Source organism: Cyclopterus lumpus, chromosome 5, assembly GCF_009769545.1.
Source record: "Cyclopterus lumpus isolate fCycLum1 chromosome 5, fCycLum1.pri, whole genome shotgun sequence".
Taxonomy (NCBI): domain Eukaryota; kingdom Metazoa; phylum Chordata; class Actinopteri; order Perciformes; family Cyclopteridae; genus Cyclopterus; species Cyclopterus lumpus.
In genome coordinates, this window is record NC_046970.1 from 4,785,902 (window position 1) to 4,808,473 (window position 22,572).

Consider the following 22,572-nt stretch of genomic DNA (forward strand, 5'->3'; position numbering starts at 1 on the left):
GGTTATAGGTGGTGATTTTATTACGGAACTAAATCCAGGTTTCTTATAGGTGGGTTACAGGGGAGCCGAGAAGAGAATCGCTGCAAGAGCGAAGTCTGTCTGCACCAAAGCCCAATTAATTTACACTTTAAGTCCTCCCGCCCGCACGCCTGCATCCACTTGGCACCGATACTCGGCTCATTTAGAAAGCCAGAAAAAACTCTCCTCTATACACTCCACCGCGAGTGATGTTTTTTTTTTTTTTTTAATTTATTTGAAGAAGCAGACAGAATTTGCTGGGAGGGGGCGCGGGGGGTCTAAAGTGGAGAAATGTTCCCGCAAGGTGGCAAAGGGACAGAGGTCCCAGTCTGATCCGAACACACACACGCACACACACACGCACACGCACACACACACACTAAACGGATAATTGCTATTGCGTCGTGTTTGTGTGAACCGCCTCCTCGTTGTCCACATGCCTGAAGCTGTTTTTTTTTTTGTTTTTTTTTTGTTGTTGTTTTTTCCCGAGCCCCCCCCCCCCCCCCCCCCCCCCCCGAAATGAAGATGATTTTCTACAGCACAGAGTGAAATTCTTTGAATATTACTGTCAGGCTTTGGATAATGGGAAAACAGCCCGGAGGAGCTCGACGAATGAGTAAACAGGTTTACAGATTTACATTTTCCTAAATCCTCCCAAAAGATCCAGTTGTCATACATTGGGATTTTAACACATCAGTCTTGTTAGCATCCCCTCGTACTTAAGTAATTACACCGAAGTGATAGCGATGGCATTATTAGTTGTTTGAGTCTCCAATTAAACTGTTTCGGTGGCTGTCATTCCTGCTGGCTGGGGCTCCCTGTTGGCACGGGATCTGGCTTTCAGTGTAAAAAGGAGTACAAAGCTGACAGCTGTCTGATACATTATGCACAGCCCAGTGTTTCAGAGGTGGATACACACACACGCACACACACACACACACACACACACACACACTGGCACCCACATGCATACACTGATCCCCATGCCGCTCAGGCACCAGTGGTACAGTTGAGGGCGACTGGAGACTCATTAAACACATTTGGCTTCTGTCTCGGTTACCGCGCGTCCCCTTCGTCTCGTGTGTCCGTCGTCGTCTTCTTCATCTTCATCTTCCTCTTCTTCGCACCTTCTTTTAACATCCCGTGTGTTGGCTCTCGCTCCCTCTTGACGCTCCTGTTCGCTCATCTGGTACCTCCATTAACACGCTCCCCTCTCCTCTCATGTCCCCCTGCCGATTAGAGGTCTGATAGGAGGCCTCAAACCAAACCATTTGAAGGGTAACATATATATATATATATATATATATATATATATATATATATATATATATATACTATTTTTGTTCTGCTCTGAAGCAAACTTTGGTTCCACTTTATAATGAGGCAATAACATTATCCAGTGAACCTCGTAAAGCTTCCACAAGTTCTAACTGATGGCTTTGTTAAAGTTTGATGTATAATGATGTGCTTATAGCTTCACTATGAACCATTATTAATAATTTTTGCTTTGAATGAATGCCGACGTCCCTACACGGCTGTTTTCAGCAGTTGAACACTATTCATGATGGCTAAACTAATCGTCGTGTGAACTTTGCATAATAATTTATAAAAAAAAGGGAATATATTTAACATCTTCGTTGGAGCTCTAGGATACACATACTGCATTTTGGTGACACTTAATGTAAACAGAAACGTTTAAACGTTTATAAAAGCCTTTATAAAAGCCGACCTTACTAGAAAGTGGTACTTTAAGTCTTGTCGGGAAAAAGGGACATTTCAGCATTTCAGCTGTTTGTGTTACTCAGCACTCGTGGTTTCGCCTCACAAAAATACATAAATACATTTTTAAAAAAGGAACAGTTGACAGCGGAAAGTCCGTTTTTCTTTTTTTTTTTCTTCTCCTGACCTCAAGTAATATGACGTGAAGCGACGTTAATCCGTACTTTGCTGATGCACAAAACAATGACTCTCTACACAAATGAGGAGGCACACACACATTCTCTTCATGGATTCACAATATGTGTCTAATTTACTCCCCCCCCCCCGTCACTCTGTCGTTCCTCGTCCTCCCTCCGTCCTCCCCCCTTCCTCCCCTCATCCTGCCGTCTGGACCGCGCATTAGAGTCGTGTGAGAGGGCCTGGACATCAGGCTTTTTCCTTGTGTTATCACAATCAGCCATCGGTGTCCTGTTTCTTCACATGTTGCCACGTTGTCACCTTCTGCAGACTTTTGGCTCCACACCCTGTTAAGTCCACCTTTTTTAAAAAAAAAAAAAAAAAAAAAAAGAAGTATTGTAATAACTCTTTCTCCGTTCGCATCACCGAGATCTCACTTCCCACGATGTCGAGATACACGGCTTGGCATTCAGCCACGACGGCAGGGTGAAATGTTGAGGTCGGGTTAAGTTCATTTCAGTGGACCTCTGCGCTGACTTCGTCGTGTGGACTTATAGACATCGAGGGTTATGGATATGCAATTACTCCTCAGTCCGCACACTGTGAAACGTAAGGTGATCATAAAAGGTAGAGTTCACCATTTTGGGAAAATGCGCTTTTATCACCATTTTTTTTTTTTTTGCGTTTTGTGGAAAAGTTTAAACATAATTCACCGTTGGAGAAAATGTCAAGCTGCGTTGGCTTATCGCGTCCCAGAACATCTGTACGACCCGGCCACGAGGGAACCGGAGACGCCCATCGCTCTGCTGCCGCTCGGCGTCACAAACGTGCTAAGCGGTCTTTCTTGCACTTCTTTGGGCCCCCGCCAAGTGTGAAGTAGATCGGGTTGGGCGGCTCTCGGGGTGTGTGTGTGTGGGGGGGGGCGGGGGGGTACGCGCAGGACACACATACTGGCAGGCAGACGGCGATTTACTGGCTTTGTGGTTAGATGTGAGATGTTAGAGAGTTCTGGGCCGCAGCCGACGCCACCTGATCCCACCGTGGGCTCGAGTTAAAGCCACGACTCTTAAAACGGGGGGGTGGGGGGGCCCGGCCCGGCGGGACGTCGAAACAACACCAGGCCTTCTCTATGAATATCAATGATCCAGCCGAGAGTAGATCAAATGCACGGGATCCAAGCCCCGCGTCGCTAATTGGTCGGGTACGCGGTGACCTCTAACCCACCTGTCTCTATTAAAAAAAAGACTAACGGCAATGACATTATTGTCGTCTTGGTGTCGCTCCCGCTGAGCCAAGAACCTCCGACAACGGTGTCACCGTCTGGACCGGTAATGAATGAAAGCTGAAGTGTGCGTGTTTCCCCCGCCGCTGAGCCCACAGATCAAACCCCGGGGACGGAGGAGAACGGTTCCGTCACCGGCGAGGGCAAGACATTTAATCAGCACCTGCTCAATTAAATCTCCGAACACAATGAGGGCCAGTGTTGCACTCGAGGTCCTCAGTTGACTTCTCGGCGCCGTGTTTTACCGCAGCCGATTATTCATTAATACGCACATCATTTTTTTTTTTTTTTTCTTCTTCTTCTTCTTTTCCTTCTGCAACAGCTGCCGTTAACCCCCTTTTTCAGGGCGGCCGTTCACATCGGAGCGCCGTCTGCATTTTTGTGTTGTGTTTTTTTGTTGTTGTTTTTTTTCCCCTGATTTTGTGATAATGTGATAATCTCAGTGTGAGAGCGAGATTAGCCGCGGCTAAAACTCTCCGCCGATTCCAGCCCCGGGCACAACTGGCGCGGCTAATGCGGGCGTAGAATTAGTTTGCCGTGCTGCCGCTGGGTGAAAGTGTGAGCCGGGCGAGCACACGGCCCGCAGTAATTCTGAGCGATTGTTACGTTCACACGGATCCCCTCGGTGTTTTGCCCCGAGGCGACTTCTCGTCACCATCGCTTCTTCTGCCGAAAAGGATCTCATTTTAAGATCTTTCTCATTTTGTCTTTTAATATATATTTCCAGTACTCTGTGTGTTCATGGTTGTGGAGGGGGATGAGGATTTATTTGAAGACAGCCTTTGGGTAATAGCTGTCAGACTGAATACAAATATGGAGATTAAATGGGAACTCTCATTAGCCAAAAATGCCCCAAAAAGTATTTTAATGTCAACGTTCGAAATTGAGGAAGTGAATAGAAATGGTGAATTCTGAGAAAGTACAAAACCACAAATTATGCCCTCACAACCTGTGGCCATAAATGCAGGACATACCGTCACGCTGGTGTTCAATATGAGAACCGCTTTCATTTAGCGTCTCTTGATTCCACGCGATGTGAAGTGTTTGTCGTCGGTGTCATTTGAAAAGATTTACATACAATTTGCTTGACATTTGACTGGAGACCTTTGAACCTCATTAACAACGTGACTGTCTTGGAGAGATGCAGGAAGTGCTGGCAGATGGGGATCAGTGGACACATCTGGCAGGAAGAAATCACCAGGGGGGGGGGGTTCTTCCCACATGACCATCCATCCTCTATGAATCCTAACCTGCCGAGACGTTCCTAGAGATTTTAGTCCCGGTACTAGTTTTTAAGGAACTAAAAGGTTCCCTCGGCTCATTGTTGTCTGAGTCCTTCAGAGCATCACTGTAAGCACCGCCTCCTCTCTCTCTTTTTGAAATGCTCTCCCTTTGTCCAAAAATGGTCCTATATGTGGTTGGTTTTATGAATGAAGCGGTACACGAGTTGAAGCAGTGGCGCTGTTTGTTTGACCAATCGGGGGACAATCGTCACTTCAAAACCAACCCCTGAAAGTTCTTTTAGGAAGTGCCACCCCCTGAACAGCCTGTTTTGTGGGGGGGGGGTAAAATGTCCCAGGAACTTGATTTCGACCCTGGTCCCTGCGGTCGAAAAATGCACTTCTTTTAAAAGGTTTCCAGTCCTTGGCGGGGGGGGGGGGGGGGAGTTCCTTCGGTCCAGAAGGGGGCTGTTGCCACTGTATCACTGGACAGACAGGAAAGAATGCTCAGTGTCTCTCTCTCTCTCTCTCTCTCTCTCTCTCTCTCTCTCTGGATTAGTACACCGGGCTAATTTAAGCGGGTCTCGGCAAACGCGTATCTTCTCGTCACATTACACACTAAAAGTCTCGAACCGCTGCTAATAAGGAGGACTCCGTCTCGCACGATGTCTTGTTTCACGAGTTGCCCCCGCCCTCTCATGAATATTCAATGAGCGTCCACTGAATAAACATAAGGAGGGGGTGTGCTAGGCCGAGCTCTGGCGCTTGGGCCCCAGTGAAGCTCAGGCAGAGAGCTGGAGGGACGTCGGTCGGAGAGGTAGGGAGGGAGGGAGCGTGTGAGGCGAGGAAGGGTGAGGCGGGGGGCAAGAAGAGTGTGTGTGTTGGTGTGTGTGTGTGAGAGAGAGAGAGAGAGAGAGAGAGAGAGAAGCGAGGCAGAGCGCAGAGGTACAGCCACAAGCCAGGGGTGGGAAGTCAATCCCACCGGGCCCCCTCAGAGTTGTCGTGTGTCTGCGAGCGGACGGAGGCAGTCAGTTGAGGGTGGGAGAAAGAGAAGAGAAGAGAAGAAGAAGGAGGAGAGATCCGCTTCCACCGTCTTGAGTGGCCGGAGGGAGAGCCTGGATGGTGTGATCTCCTCCACCATGGGATGCAGCCTCTGTACCCTGCAGAAGCCCGAGGAGCATTATAAACTACTCTATGAAGTCTGCCAGGTACTGTGACCCAAGCCTCTGCGGGGGAGAAAACTCAGAAACTCTTTGTCTTATTGTACTTTTTCTTTATTTCTGTTTTTTGGCAAAAGCCACAGTCAGTTTTTAGGCTATTTTTAAAAAAAAATTATTGTGACTTTATGGGGGGGGGGGGGCGTTCACCGGCTGAGTGGGAGTGGGGAGAGTGGAGTTGTTGCCGTCAGGGAGCTCCTGCAGCTGAGCAGCCTGAACTCTGGCCGCTGGGGTCAGTGAGAGGTGGTGGCGCGCTGAGTTTAAAGGAGGAGAAGGAGGAGGAAGATGAGGAAGAGGGGGGTGATGAAGATGTGACAGCTCTCTCAATGTGTCTACTAGTGTGTGCGCCGATTGGCTGCCCACCTCCTAATTGTCGACTGACTGCTGACTCTGAGCTTTCCTGCTTTAACCCCTGTGTGTGACGCACACAAAAAAAGGAAAGTTTATATTTTAACAGCGGCGTGCTTGTGTTGCACTTTTTTTTCCTTCTTTTTTCCGCCAAAGAAAGAAACCGAGTCGTTGTTGTAGACGCACCGTTACCACAGAGGGCGGATGTTTTCAGGAGAGCGAGGCGAAGGTGGTCTCTGAAACCGTGCCGCGGAGCAGACCTGATGACTGCTGGAAAACAATGATTTGCTCGGTTGATTAAAAGCAAAAGAAGGCAAACGTGGTTCTGGTTCCAGCTTCCATTGAACTACTCGTCTTTGTTTTGTACCGTTGGAAATGTAATGTCGTTGGGCCTCAAGACGTCACCGTGTTGACTTTTTCTTTTGTAATAATATCGGATAAATTGACGATTTTAATCCGGATAATTCCAAATACATTTATTTGGAGAAGATAAGTAAACCCCCCCCCCCAAAAAAAATATGTTTTTGAATTTTTTGTTGATGGACTCGTGTTGAAATTGATCAAACACTCTGTTTCTTTTTGATTTTCCTTTTCCAATTCTGCTCTTAAAAAAATGTAGATTGGAGCGCGGAAAGAAAGAAAAAAAAGAAAGTCACAATGAGACTCATGACATGAATTCAATGTAAAGTGTGCGTGTGCCACGACCGGCTGGTGCGGTGCCCCCCCCCAAACCACACAACCGTACAGCATGTCGCCTCTCTCACACCGCCGGTTTATCTCATCTGAGAGAGTGTTTGAATTCAAGTGACAGTCCGGTCTAATGACTGAAAACATCTAACGGCAGACGAGTCTGACAGACTGTGTTGCACATCTTTTGATGTTTTTTTTTTTCTTCTTCTTCCTCCTCGTTCTTTTCATCCATAATGGAGCCCGGCCAAGTGTTATCCTCCAATCACACCGAATTACATCTCCATTTGCCGCACAAGGGCTGCCGGGGCGGCCAGTCGCCGGTTTAAATGAAGGTAATGATGGAGCTCTCCGCTGCGGATCTCGCTCATTATTCTCCTCTCCCGTCACGGGGGAAGATAACGGGGGGAGGGGGGGGGGGGGGGGGGGGGGGGGGTGACATTGTGTGCCTGCAAATAGTTTGGCTTTGATCATGTCTGTTCATGACACAACAACAACAACAAAAGACTAAGAGGTGTTGTGCAGTGGCATAATATATGGATCATGGGCGCTGATTGAGGGGGACACACACCCCCCACCCCCACAAACAGACCACTAATAACGGCAAGAACACGGTTAATGGAAGAGGGCTGTCACTTCTTTTGTTCCTCCTCGGCCACAGAGTCATCCCGCCTGTCAGTTCTCTGGGACCCCCCCCCCCCCCCCTCCCCTCCCTCTCCTGCCGGAAAGTCGGCGTGCTGGGTCTGACTCGCGGTTCGTGATGACGATGCCGTCAGAAGAGTCGTGGAAGGAGTTAGAGACTTAGTTTCTTTTCATGTTTTGTATTTTTATGTAACCCTTTTATTGTGTTCTTCTTTTGGGCCGCGACGGTTTTCGTCATCCATTGATCTGCCGATCATGTTCAGGTTGCCTGTAACCGTGATGCTGTGAGATTTGACTAAAGAAAACCTAAATTTTCACCTCGTAAGGTTCCGAGGCCGCATCTCGCATGTGGGAACTATTTGCCTTTTGACCTCAACGGTGACCGAATAACCGTAATAATGCAACTAGGAGCTTGATAGTGACTCCGTAGCCCCAGAACTATGAGAAACGGTGAGTTTTTTTTTTTTTCAGGGGTTTTGGACAATTACGCCACAATGAACACTCTACATTACAGAGCAGACTCAGCCAGTCACTCTGACACACTGTGTGTAATCATTACGCACGTGTCCTACCGCACGGTGCACAACTACCGGCTCTGGTTAATGAGGACCGACGAGCCTCCACCGCGCAGGTTACCTTTGACAGCATGTCTTCTATTTTTTTATTGTTGCAATGAAGCGATTGGTCTCAGATATATGAGAGCAAAACACTTCGACAGGTGAAACGTTCAAAGTCGACTCGATTTCGTAATCCTGTGTGGCTCCTAGACTAACCGTCGATTCTGGGAGGTCTTGTTTCTCCCTCCTGAAAGAATACGGGTGGATCCTCTTGTTCGGTGAGCCTGGCACGGTGCCCACCTCTCCCCCCCCACCCCTCCTCCTCCTCCTCCTCATCTCTCTGAGGACATAATAATCCGGCAACAATTGAAATCTTTCCAGTTCATTAAACACCTCAGCTCCGACTCCCGTGGAAAAATATGCTTTTGCACAGTTTTTATGAAAGTCAACAGACGGCACCTGAAGGCATCCTTATCCATCCTGGCAGGATTAGAAATGCTTGCTTGATTTTTTTATATATTTTTTATTATATATATATAACTTTAGCAGTCTGTTTGGATAGAACGAATTAAGAGCTTCGGTGTACATTATTTCCTTGAAAAGAGTTGCTCCTATCAAGAGTCAATAGAGCCACGCTGGAGATCAAACGTTGTTCGAGTCTATTAAAGGCAGCCAACGTGGCGTTCTAGATAAGCGTCCTCCCCTTTTTTTTTTTTGTTATGATCATTAAAGACCTGATCTGCGACGGGGCTCAGCGCTCCCTTTCAAACTTGACCCCCCTGACAGCGGCGGACCCCTTCGGTCCTTTCTTCAAAGCTAAAGGTAAGCGCCATGTGGAGACGTAAGCTCTGCCACTTTTGTCAGGGACTTTCAGGCGGAGGCCTTGGAAACTCTGTTTGACAGTCCCGGGGCTCTTAATCTCTCCACGAGCGCTCCGTAATGACTGTGGCGCCGTGCGGCGGCTCTTACGAGACCCGGAGCTTAATGAGAGCCGGCTACCGGGGCGCGGGTGCATGCTGAACTGATCGGGAACTATTGTTTGTCTTTCGTAAGTCGGTTGCTTTCTTTCTCCGTCTCTCAGCCGTCCGCTCCTCTCCCCGGGAAAAAAAAAAACACCTGATTGATCTGCCGGAGTTTACAAATGAGCCCCGTGGAACCGAGTGCCGCGGCCTAATTAGCTCCATTCCTGGTCGAAGATGTCCCGCCAGATGGTCTCAGTACGACTGGTCTCTGGCTAGACCGACGGGGAAATTAGATGGAAATATTTGTACAAGACAGCCCCGCCATGCCTTGAATCCTCTGGCCCTCCCCTGCCCCGCTGTCAGAGAAACCCTGTCATCAAAAGGAAAACTTGCAAAGATGTAGCTTGTCCCCCGTCCCCCCCCGATAATGAGGCTTGACACAGACGGCCACCGGAGCCTGACATTGTGTGTTTTTTTTTTAATAACTGCCCCCGACGGTTGGCCGCCACATCTGTTAAACTCTGGAGCAGGTGGCCGGCGGCCACAGGGGACCACTCGCGGGAGCCCGTGTGTACTTACCAGTCAGTCCAAAGCAGATGACAAAAGGGGATCGAAACCGAGCTTTGAGGGAGCATATGGAAACCAAACCGATTTAGCAATGCCCGCCGCTTATAGATGTCCCCTTTTAATATACATGTGGCATCCGGGTCACTGCACGCATGGGGGGTCAGTCATAACTGATTGTTACAGAGTGTTACATTTTGTGCAAATTTCATTTGCATCAAGGAGCTGTTGTTTTGCAAGAGCAGCCGATTATAATGTTAGAGCATCAACACGCACCTTGTTGGCGCTGTGTGTGTGTGTGTGTGTGTGTGTGTGTGTGTGTGTGTGTGTGTGTGTGTGTGTGTGTGTGTGTGTGTGTGTGTGTGTGTGTGTGTGTGTGTGTGTGTGTGTGTGTGTGTGTGTGTGTGTGTGTGTGTGTGTGTGTGTGTGTGTGTGTGTGTGTGTGTGTGTGTGTGTGTGTGTGTGTGTGTGATAACGACGCTAATGAAGCGCAACACAGGCCGAGGGTCGGGCCTGTTTTGCGGAAGAAATCCCTCTTGAGAGAGAGAAATCATACATTTTTGTCCAGATTTGACAAAATGGGTAGAAGAGGTGATCGTGAAAGGGCTTAAAAGTGAAAGAAAATGTATTCCGTGTCGAGTGAAGTTCAGCAGACTCACTTCTAAAGTTTGATTAGGTTCCAATTAGACGAGAGAGAGAGGGGCACACTGGAAGTGATTTGGGTTCTTAATTGATCAGCGGCGGATCACACAATGCCCCCGCGCTTTAATCAGATTAGCAATGAACAGTGGTGTCTCTTTCAGTCCACATTACGTATTTTCTTTGGCTGCTTGTCCCGTAATCCTCAGTAAGCTCGCACACTGTGGCAAATAAAGGCCGCTGTGTTTTCAAGCCTCACAGCGCTGAGAGATTTTCTATATATGTTTTTTTTTTTTAAAACATGTTGCCGATTTCAAGACTCACTTGAAAGTGCGCTCAGAAATCACTGACTGGTCCTTGAATCTTCTTTTCTTTCAATGGTTACAAGTGAAATAAAAGGGGGATTAACTGTGTTTTTCAGGCAGAACGACCCACATTCAGACCGCCACTCAAACATTATATAGCCCCCCCCCCCCCTCTCCTGCCGAATAATAAAGCCTTCGAGTGTTCTCTCTCCATCACGTCAGCGCTTCTGTCCGTTCCGAAATACAGACTTTGAAGAACCTGTCTAAGAAGTGTATCCGAGCGGAAAGAGGAGGCTCTCGAGGCGCCGTTAATAAAAAGACGTGCTCGCCCGTACAGAGCGAAGTTCCCAGGGTTCCCCCTCGGCCTCGAAAAAAAGGGTCCCACCCACAGTTTCCACTGTGCTCACCTCGCTGCGTTCCCCCCCCCCCCCCCCCCCCCCCCGAGGACCAGAAACACTGGCTCTTTAAGGACGATCAGCAATTTCACTGACACATTTTTGCGTTCATGTATGCAAATATTTGTTTTACTATTCATGTCCCCGTATAAATGCCCATTTTATGAACCCAATCATACAGCTTAGCGACCGTAACTAGGGACAGCAGGCCTGTCCAGCCACTCGGCCTCGCTGCAAGTTTGAGTTGTTTACCGGTGTCGGTGCCATGGCATGTCGGCATGCCCGGCCCACGAGCTCACTGCTAACCTCGTCTTCTCCTCCGAGGCCAAAGAGGCATTATCTTGATAGTTTACAGGTTACATTGGGGGGGGAAAGAGCCCAGTTGACATTAGCACATCCCCACTATGTGGAAACTGGTCCGAGGATGCATCAGAATGTAGAGAGGACAGTTTGTGTCCGTTAAAACTGTTCTTATTCTCATTGATCTATTTCCATAGCTTCTAAACTGATCAACGATGGATAGATGATAGATGGATAGATAGATAGATAGATAGATAGATAGATAGATAGATACTTTATTCATCCCCAGGGGGGAATTTGTTCGTCGCAGCAGCAAACAAGGTTACAATATATACAATAAAATAGCAGAGCAGGACATATTACATTTAAGATAATTAAATAATCAAATAATAAAGAAAGTGAGTATAAAGTATATAAAGTGAAAGCGGTGCGAGGGTTATTGATGTTTATTAAATTTGAGGAGGATCTGGCCAGAGGTGATTGTACAGTCTTATAGCAGTGGGCATGAATGTTCTCCTGTATCAGAAATGTTCTCCTGTTTCTGTCCTTGTGAAGTCTGTTGGAGAACGTGCTCCTCTGTCCCTGCAGTAGGTGGTGGAGAGGGTGGTCCGGGTTCTCCAATATGGACAATCATTTCTTCAGTGTCCTCCTCTCCACCACCTGTTCCTTATAGTCCTGTTTGCAGCCAATGATGGAGCCGGCCTTCCTCACCAGTTTAGTGAGTCTGTTGGTGTCTCTGGCTCCAATGCTGCTCCCCCAGCAGACTACGGAGAAGTCCAGAGTACTGGCCACAACAGACTGGTAGAACATCTCCAACATCTCAGAGAACTGGTCCAACAGACTGGTAGAACATCTCCAACATCTCAGAGAACTGGTCCAACAGACTGGTAGAACATCTCCAACATCTCAGAGAACTGGTCCAACAGACTGGTAGAACATCTCCAACATCTCAGAGAACTGGTCCAACAGACTGGTAGAACATCTCCAACATCTCAGAGAACTGGTCCAACAGACTGGTAGAACATCTCCAACATCTTGCTGCACACGTAGAAGGATCGAAAAAGATACGAGAAACAAGAAAAGGAGTCGACTCCTCCCCCTTCTTGTACACAGCGTTGAGCCTTTCAGTCCAGTCTGCTGTCGATGGAGACACCCAGGAACCTGTAGTCCTCCACCATGTCCACATCCTCTCCCAGAACTCTCAGCGTCGTCGTCCTCCTGAAGTCCACCACCATCTCTCTGGTCTTGGCCACGTTTAGATAATAATCTGGTGATTATGCTAATGTTGGCCTGTAGATGTTAAGATGCTATCTGAGAAAGAGTCAGGTGGAAGTATTAAAAAGTCAGCTTTATTTAACCTTGAAAAAACTGAAAGCAGAAAGCATAGCAACAGTAACTAACAGGAGGCAGGACTCGGCAAGCGGTCAATTCAAATGAATTTTTAACTCTGATTGAGTCCTGTATTTAGTACTTTTTTTTGTTGTTATATCCGGGTCCTCGTGAATAAGGAGCTCGATTTCAATGAAACTGCCTGATTTAAATAAAGAATAAATGGAAAAAAAGCCTATCGACCGTATTACAAAGACAATAATGAAAGAGACGGCGCTCGTAGCCTGGCAGATAAGCATCTTTGGCAGCAGGTTAGCAATCGCTGATCACACACACACACACACACATATTGATATTCAGCATCTCATCCCAGCTTGATGTGCGTTCCATGGAAGATACCCCTGCTGCTCCTAATTATTCCCCAGCGGGCTGTAAACTGGCTCATGAAAACTCGTGAAAAAAACAAAATCCTACTTTTTGATTTTTTGATTTGCTCCAAAATGGGCCTAAACCAAAATCCCGTGCATATGGATATTCAAAGTCAGTTGTGATATTTGAATGACAGAAATAAAAAAGGCCTGAGTAACAAAGCCACAGCTGTGTAAATTCCTCACCAAACAGCGACACAGCAGCCGTGTGATTTAGACCTAATCAGTATTCCTTTAAGTCGGCCTGGCTGCCCTGTTGTCATTAAAGCGGGTTAAGCCCCCCCTTCTCGGAGGATGCACCGGAGTCAGCCGGAGTTTTTTTAATTTCTTTGTCAACGCAAACAACAGCTCGAGTGATCGGTACTCGCGAAGGTAAATCTGACCTTCAGGGTCCCCGTTGGGGAGGCACCCAGGAGTCTGGTTTCTTTGGCTCATCGCCGCATCAGCTGGAGGTCCTCGCTCCCCCCCCCCACCCCCCCTCAGTGTGCCGCAAAGGGCCGCTCCGTGTCAGAGGTGAGTGTAGTGAATGGGTCGTGGACCCCCCCCCCCCCCCCCCCCCCCCCCCTTCTCCCCAACATTGAGAGCACTGAGGCAGAATACTCTGGGCTCAACAAGACGCGAGGGGGGGGGGGGCTAAAGGCTTTGTCTCTGGTTCACTGCCTCCAAGTAGTTGATTGTGGGAGGGGGGGGGGCAACACAAAGGCGCTTGTATTCCTCAGCTGATGTACAACATCGCGGCTCGCTGGGGGAAACAAAGATGGCTGCGGATGTGAGGTCCCGTGTGATTTAAGGAAGGCGTATTACGGATACCAGCAGCAACAGCACTCAGGAATTCAGACGGCTTCTTTTATGTGCTGGTGTTACTCGGTTTGGTTGTTAAATTTCAAGGTTGCTTTGTGCTTTTTGTTTCTGATTTTCTTAGATTTGCATTCTGTGATATGATAACAAGCTCTGCTCGATTTATTCAGAGCAAACCGAGAATAGATGAGCTATTAAGTTTTGATGCGGGAGAGGTAGAAGTTTAAGTCCGCTGAGGTGATCCAATTATCCTGCAGACCCGGGATTAGCATTAATCAGCTCTGCTTATTAGTGGGCACATCGCCTCCTCTGACTTCTGCATTAAGTTTCTTTCCTTTTCCTGCACACACACACACACACACACACACACACACACACACACACACACACACACACACACACACACACACACAAGCCCACTGCCTGTGGTTTCCTTATGTACTCCTTTTAATAGAAATATGTCCTCAGCTTTTACATTGTCTGGGTCAAAGGCAGGTTGTGTTTGTATATACAAAGCAAGCGTTCGTTCCCCGGAGGAGATTTAATATTGCTGCTGATTTTTAAGCGCGGCGCCGCAGTTAAGTCGGCAAAGTGTGCCGCGAATGCGAATGAGACACTCGTGGCCGGAAGGCAGCCGAGCCAACCGGGCCCTCGCGTTTATCAGACAATTAATCCTCCAACGCGGACTCGCGTGTATGCTAGATGTCGGGAGGAGTGGAAAGGAGCGCCGAGGATCTGTATGACCTGCAACCTCCAAATGCCAGGAAAGTAACGCGATCCCAAGGGCGCTTTGAGCATGGGCGGGATGGAGGCAAGATGAAGGGAGCGTTGGGGAGATGAGGTGAGCCCCCCAGGCCTGAGATCCTATCGAAGCTTTCGACACATCCAGGAATCACAAACCCACAAAGTCTGCATGATGTGTGGTGATTGACGGTGGAACAGCGGCTCTGGGTGATCCCTGATATAATCGGAGGGCCAGTGGGGGCCAGGATGTGCAATGTGCATCTTAAGTTCACCGGGTTAATGCTTTTTTATGTACTTCTCCCACAGTCAATGCTTTGAAGAACTTACTTGACATGTTTGGACAGCTCTGTATGCAGACTTGAGTCTTCCTTACGTAGCGCGAAGTCTCATTGGATCCGGGCGACACCCTCCATTGAGCGCTCTAAAGGGTCCGTGGTCGTTTTCCACCAGCAGACGGAGGCCTTAAGTGGCTCAGCCGTACGAACCGGCCTCTCCTCTGCGAAGCCTCGCGGCCATTTGTCGCCCCGAGTTAATCTCGTGGCACCCTCTCCGCTGTCTCCGACAGCAGGTCACATTTATCTCCTTCTGAGAAATTACCCCGGCTAAATGAGGGCTCCTCGGCTAATGACCTTGATTAATTAAAGCGGGACTCGTCTTAATTACGGTCTTATTCTGCACGGCCCGACTGTGACCCTGTAAAACAAGCCGAGGCAGCGGTGAGTCATTTCTCCTCCAGAATAGCGCTGTTGAGTTTGTGTGTGGGCGTTTCATGTGAGGCCTAAATCGTCTCGGGTAATGGCGACATCATCTTCAGTCTCAGGGACCGCAATAGCAAATGGAATGACATATTGTGCGTCCTTCCTTTCTGTTTCTTCTCCATGAAAAAAAAACATGCAGAATCTAAACGAAAAAAATTGCTGATTCGTCCTTTTCTTCATCTTCTTCCAGGTCAATGGCAAGGACCTCTCCAAGGCCACCCACGACCAGGCGGTGGAGGCCTTCCGCACCGCCAAGGAGCCCATCGTGGTCCAGGTTCTGCGCCGGGCCCCGCATCCCAAAGTGGTCGGCCCGGCTGGTGACGCCCAGGTCTCGGACACCAGCACGCAGACCGACATCACCCTCCAGCACATCATGGCCCTGACGAAGCTCTCCCCCTCTTCACCCCCCATGACGGAGCTGGAGGAGTATCTGCTCCCAGAGGAGTAAGTGCCCACTCATAAAGAAGTGGAGAGAAAGCGGATGGGAAATTAAATTGAAGCCCTAGCGTATTTATTTGTTGTCCGCATAATGCATCCAATGGCCGCTTGCTCTCATATACACATTCCTGCCCCTACATGCTGTATATTCCCACGTAGAAATCCATGTACATGCATACATTGCACATTAAAGCCAACCGGGTATTATTTTTTTTAGTGGCCTGAATCTGACCCGCCCGGGTTGCTGGAGTCTCCGAACCCATTTGGCAATCGATGCGAAAGTAACGGACACTATTTCACGAGTTCTGGTGTCTGAATAACAAATATGAATGCCGAGACTCTTTTCTCCTCCGAGCACCGGTCGTTGTTTACGGGGCCGATTAGCAACTTGGCAACGCGAGGATGGATTTGGAGTTGAGAGACGATGTCTACTCGGCTAGCTCTTTTTTTTCTTTTCTTTTTACTAATAAAAAGCGACATCGTCATCCGACCGCAGGCCATGTGATCGGATATGGCGTTGAGGCCAATGCGTTCGGCTTCTGTTGCTCTCCGACACGCGACCGTAGCCCGCCAATGTGATCGGTCACCTACGACTCGGACCACAAACGTGAACCAGAATAACAAACGCCTCCCAGACTAGAATTCTTAGCCCGTTTCCTACAGATACAGGGATGAACTCCACAAACTCCAGCCTCCCCCCCCCAGTGCCAGGATGCAGCCTGCTCGGTAGAAAATAAATAATGTTTCATATACCTACCCAAGGAAACAGAATTCTCAACAATCTGAAGCTGACTTTTAAAACCGTCGTTTGCTCGCAGTATCGTCGCGCTAACGGAAAAGATTATTACACGGGCTTCCAGAAAGCCCACTTTGCTTTCACTTTGGCGGTACGGAGAAATGCTTTGGTTTCAGAGAAAGGTCACCTCCCTCTCGGAGACTCGGGCAGACCTTTCACTTCAACAGTTAATTAAGAGAGCGACACCTTATCTCCTGCTCCAGACCGCACAGCTGTGAACACCCGGGACGCGTCTGAAGTTTGAAAAGGGAAATGTCCCTGTCACTTACGGGAGATGACGGCTCCCCCGGGGCACGCGGCCGCATTAAAAATGATGGTTCAGTTCATGCGTATTTGCATATTCACAAATTGCGTGTGTGTGTGTGTGTGTGTGTGTGTGTGTGTGTGTGTGTGTGTTAGCCCCCGGAGCTCAGCGAGTTTGGCTGCATTTCAAACCCCATGGCTTTAATGAATGATTGTGATTCCTTTAATTGATTTCTGAGTCAAATTAATAACCAGGCATGTTAATTTGTGATTAGCCTGCGGGTGAAGCTTCAATATATCAGATTCAAGAGTGATTTCTACTTTGAGTTCGTCTTTCTTAGTCTCCTTCTCATTACATTTTTTTTTTTTTTCAAATCTGGGTTTCAAAATTGAATTGGTAAAAATGTGGTGTTCCTTTTGTAATTTGTAATTTTTTTTTTTAATGCGTCTCTGTCAAACTCTTTTCCAGTGGATCTTACATTCCCTTTTTCTTTCTCAGGCATCCTCCACATGCATACTTTGACCCCAACGACTTCCTGGAGGTCATGCAGCAGGACATAGAGCGCGAGGAGCTGGAATATGAGGTAAAGACCAACTCTACCCCCCCCTCCTCCGTCTCAATCACCGCTCAGACAGCCGCGCATCATTTGCTCCGTAAGCAGACCCGAGGTCGCCTCCGTGTCTCCAGTCCAATGGCCTGGCTGGCGGCCACGAGTCCTGATATATCCCGGTTATTGATGGGGCACTCTCCCTCTGTACAGACACTGAGATGTAGGCCAGACGGGGATCGAGTTGCCGGTTCGCTCCAACAGATGGACAGCGGTGACATCATTACTTATTAGTGACAAGGCCTAATATGTCTTCCCGGGCTGGAGGATAATTAGATGGCACAGATAATAGTTCTGCGGGGATGAATCTGGTGATGCACTCTAACAACGCCTGAATGAGGCCATGATCAGGCCTCCGCTGTGCTCCTGCCGTGACCTCCGCCGACTCCTGACACCCCCTCCCATTAAGAACCCCAGCCACCCACTGCTTTGGTATTAATAATAATCACGGAGGAGCTAGGAGACCAGGAAGGTGACGCTCCGGGTGGCTTTAAGGCAGACTTAAACACAGGGTAACCCCGGCGGCCTCGCAGACCCTCCTGGAAAAGAACAGCTGATCCATCCAGTCATGCTCCGCTTGCCCCAGATCAGTTTTTATTTCATGCTTTATCACTTTGTGGACATCGTAATGTTTCCAATTCGCACAGGAATAGATGTAGTAATAGATTATAAATATCCGGATGTCTGTACAGTGAGTTAGTGGTATTAAAATATTTAGCTATGTGAGCCTCAGTAATTTAGTAATTAGGTTTATTTGCGTCCTTGTCTGGCATCTTGTCAAAGATAAATGATTTATTAAATAAATATCACAGCATTAGAGACTCCTCAATCAATAAACACAACATGGAAAATAAAACGATAAACTATAAGCTAACTATAAACTCACGGCACTGCATGATCTGATATAACTCCCGATAGGAATATTACAGCACCGTATTAAATTGACACCATCGATAAAAAAATTTAAAAAATGCCCAAAAGTACAGCGAGGTCATATAAGAGTTACTGAGTGCTATAAATATACATTATGGTGGTAATAAAACATGTTATGGAGACACTGTGGCAGGACGTCTGAGCACACTGTAGAGGAACGGTGGTTATGATGGGAGCCATTCTAAACATGGCCGCCCTCGGCAGATGCACAGTTTACACCTTTTTTTAGAAAAGTGTTTTCTACCATGTAGAGCTGCGCCGTAAAAAAAAAAACGAGTTCTCATCTAACTAAACTTATTTACCAAAAATGTCAAAACTATTCCTGCGAGATGATCTTCAGCATTCGGCCGAGACTCCTTTTTTTCTTTTCGCGGGGGTTTAAAAACCCTCTCGGAGTCCGCCCTCCGCCCTCGGAGAACAGCGCCGCGCTCGTATCTTTATCTGTATCCGTGAGATTACAGGCGCTGACGAGTGAGAAACGGCTCTCTTGCCCGCCTGCGGTCCGCCGCGTCGTCTCTCATCCTGTCTGCGAAACGCCAACGGCGTCCCAGCGTCCGGCTGAAAGATTCATTACAGTGATTGATGGATCACTGTCGCTCCACGAAACCCTTTTTCGTAGTCGGTATATTTAGTCACGAGATAATATACACCCCGCTTTCTACTCGACCCGAAAAGGTATTTCTAATCATTTAAAAAGCTAATCGTTTCAGATGGACGTGATATTATTTTGTGCGTGTGTCTTACCAGGAAGTGGATTTATACCGAGCCCATATCCGGGACAAGCTCGGCCTGACGATCTGTTACAGGACTGATGACGAGGACGAGGCTGGGATCTACATTAGTGAGGTATGTGGTCTTCTTTGAATCGGAAGTGGTGGACATGGAAGCACAGAGTGGACAGAGTTATAGTCAGTAATTATTTATTCTCTTTCCTTTTAGATCGATCCAAACAGCATTGCTGCGAGGGACGGCAGAATCAGAGAAGGGGACAAAATCATTCAGGTGAGATCCCTGAAAGTCTCAGCATGTTGTACTTGTTTCCTCAATATACAGTTTATGCATTTTGCTTGCTTGTAAATGCATCACAAATATGGAAAAAACAATATGTTACCTATGTTAAGATCTTTAAGAAGTGGTGTCTGGCATTAACAGGAGCATAAATGTATTAAAAAAATGTCATGGGGATGCTTTTATTTTGAAAAGATCAGGTAATGAACATTTTCTTCCTTCTTCACAAAGATCAATGGCATTGAGATCCAGAACCGGGAGGATGCTGTCGCGCTGCTGACCAGTGAGGGGAACCAGAACGTCTCTCTGCTGGTGGCCAGACCAGAGATCCAGGTACTGAGAATGGCATCAGGGGTGTAGACGCAGTAAAGGGTAACAACAACAACAACAACAACAATGTTAAAACGTCATACGGTCACTTTTGGAACCAAATATAGTTTCCCATTAAATTCCATTTGAGTTTCAGAGTTTCATATTTTTCTGTTGAGCTTTGCAGTTAAATGCTTGCATCTAACGAGACTCTCCCCCCCACCCCCCACCCCCCACCCCCTACTGCGTCTCAGCTGGACGAGGGCTGGATGGATGATGACAGGAACGACTTCCTGGATGACCTCCACATGGACATGCTGGAGCAGCAGCACCATCAGGCCATGCAGTTCACCGCCAGCATGCTGCAGCAGGTAGACACACGCACACACACACACACACACAGCGTGTAGAGGCAAACGAGCACCATCAGTCTGCACTCACACATATGTTCGTCTATAGATTATTTTGGCCGAGTCCAATTCTGCAGAGCGGAGCAGCTGTTGGTGTCAACATTTCTTTTGGCAACGCGTTTTCTGGAGGCAGTCGTACGGAACAGTTTGAAGCTGAATGGTTCTCTGAGTTGGGGGTCACTAAAGTAGCATTTCTCTTGGCAGTGGTAGTAGATCGATTTCACCTTATTGTCACCCCCTGATCCAAATTGTCGTCTGTTTTGTTTTTTTTAACCAGAAGAAGCACGAGGAGGACGGGGGCACCACGGACACGGCCACGCTGCTGTCCAACCACCACGAGAAGGACAGCGGCGTCGGTCGCACCGACGAGAGCACGCGGAACGACGAGAGCTCCGAGCAGGAGAACCTCGGCGACGACCAGACCACGGCCTCCAACACGCTGGGCAGCTGCCGAAAGCTCACCTACAGCCAGGACACCCTGGGCAGCGGCGACCTGCCCTTCGGCGGCGAGTCGTTCACCTCCGCGGACTACGCCGACGCCGACTTCCTGGGCATCCCGGCCGACGAGTGCGAGCGCTTCAGGGAGCTCCTGGAGCTGAAGTGCCAGATGCGGAACAGCGGGGCCCAGGGTCTCTACTACCAGGGCGTCGGGGCGGGAGGTCAGGACCAAGAGGGCGTGGACAAGGAGCTGGAGATGCTCAACGAGGAGCTGCGCACCATCGAGCTGGAGTGCTTGAATATCGTGCGCGCGCACAAGATGCAGCAGCTGAGGGAGCAGTGCCGCGAGTCCTGGATGCTCCACGACAGCGGCTTCCGCAACTACAACACCAGCAGCGACGCGGGCCGCCATGAGCTCTCCGACATCACGGAGCTGCCGGAGAAATCGGACAAAGACAGCTCCAGCGCGTACAACACTGGCGAGAGCTGCCGCAGCACCCCTCTCACGTTGGAGCTGTCTCCAGACAACTCGCTCCATCGGGGAGCGGAGAATCAGGGTCCGGCCGGAGCGTCGGGCTCTAACGGCAGGGTCCTCAAACCTCTGCTGCCCCCCGTCCAAGAAGCCTGCGGCCCCAGCCGGAGCCGAGGCTCCACCAAGGATCCAGAGGGAGCGCCGCAGGCAGAGAGCAATGAGCGGAAGCCACATTCGCCGTACAAGCATGCCCACATCCCCGCCCACGCCCAGCACTACCAGAGCTACATGCAGCTGATCCAGCAGAAGTCCGCCGTGGAGTACGCCCAGAGCCAGATGAGCCTGGTCAGCATGTGCCGGGACCCCATCGGCCGCGGCGACCTGGAGCCCAAGATGGAGTGGAAGGTGAAGATCCGCAGCGACGGCACGCGCTACATCACCAAGCGGCCGGTGCGGGACAAGCTGCTGAGGGAGCGCGCCCTGCGCATCCACGCCGAGCGCAGCGGCATGACCACGGACGACGACGCCATCAGCGAGCTGAAGATGGGCCGCTACTGGAGCAAGGAGGAGAGGAAGCAGCACGCCGTCCGCTCCAAAGAGCAGAGGCAGCGCCGCGAGTTCATGAAGCAGAGCCGGGCGGACTGTCTGAAGGAGCAGTCGGGCCCGGAGGACAGGAAGGAGCCCAACATCATCGAACTCAGCCACAAAAAGATGATGAAAAAGAGAAGTAAGAAAATATTTGACAACTGGATGACCATCCAGGAACTGTTGACCCACGGTGCCAAGTCACCAGACGGCACAAGGGTTTACAACTCCCTCCTGTCTGTGACCACAGTGTGAGTCCTGTTCTGGGTTCAGGTGGGCGGGCCAAGCCAGAGGAGGCCGGACTGGGGTGTAACGGACTGTATATAGGACGCTACCAGTTGGGGGTAGAGATTCCTGCCTCGTTCAATGTGGCAACATTTTGTAAATAGGAAATGAGGAGAGCTTTTCTTGGACGAACATTTTTCCACCGCCGCGGTGAAGAGAAGGTCTTTTTATAACGACGCGAATGGGACACGGCTTTGAGGATGATTTTGAGAAAAGCTTATTTTTTCTTGTTTATCACATTTTTTTCAATAACATTTTCTACCTTTTTGTGCTTGCTCTTTTTGAATATTGTTTTGGAATCAGAAACACAATATGTGACACTTTTTTTTTTTTTTATTTTATTTTTTTTTTTAAAAAAGGTGTGAGAAGACCGCGCGTGCCATACATAAAAAGCCAGCATTTACACTATTTTATATTATTTTGTTCGTACTATATATCTCTTATCAGTATTTTACTGTTATGCATACGTAATGCTTTTTATGGAAACAATGCTATTTTCCTGCAAGGTAGAACACGTACTCCTTTTCAAAAGGACTTTTTGTAAATTAAAAAAAAAAAAAACACAATTTTTGTAACAAATCCACTTTTTTTTTTTTTTTTAATTTCTCTCGAATGGGGCTGATTTCCCAAAGTTAATACCACCCGCGATGTACCATCTGTTACATAATGTAGAGGACGTCATAACGTGATGATATTGTGCATGTACCTACCTGCCTTTTAGACAAAGATGTTTCCTCACATTGGAATTGACACGTCTGTGTTTGTTGAGGCACACGTCGTAGTCACTTTTTGCTTTCTTAGGGTTTCACGTATCGGACAGAATAACAGCTTAACAAATCCTTTAGTTAGCCTCACAATTTGATGTCTTGTAAAATGAGAGAAATAATAAATTATTGTTTTATATATGATGAGCTTTCAAATGGTGTTTTGAATTTGTCATTTGTGCGAGCTGTTGGAT

The 22,572-nt window shown here is 48.4% G+C and overlaps 1 protein-coding gene across 1 annotated transcript; it reads left to right on the top strand.

Moving 5' to 3' along the window:
- The first annotated feature begins 5,267 nt into the window (after window positions 1-5,267).
- On the top strand, window positions 5,268-21,927 carry pdzrn3b (PDZ domain containing RING finger 3b). The gene is made up of 8 exons (XM_034533796.1): window positions 5,268-5,624; window positions 15,280-15,533; window positions 17,066-17,150; window positions 18,855-18,953; window positions 19,047-19,109; window positions 19,347-19,448; window positions 19,679-19,795; window positions 20,112-21,927. The coding sequence occupies exons 1-8, from the start codon at window positions 5,556-5,558 to the stop codon at window positions 21,582-21,584; spliced, it is 2,262 nt and encodes a 753-aa protein (XP_034389687.1). The 5' UTR covers window positions 5,268-5,555; the 3' UTR covers window positions 21,585-21,927.
- Window positions 21,928-22,572: the final 645 nt, after the last annotated feature.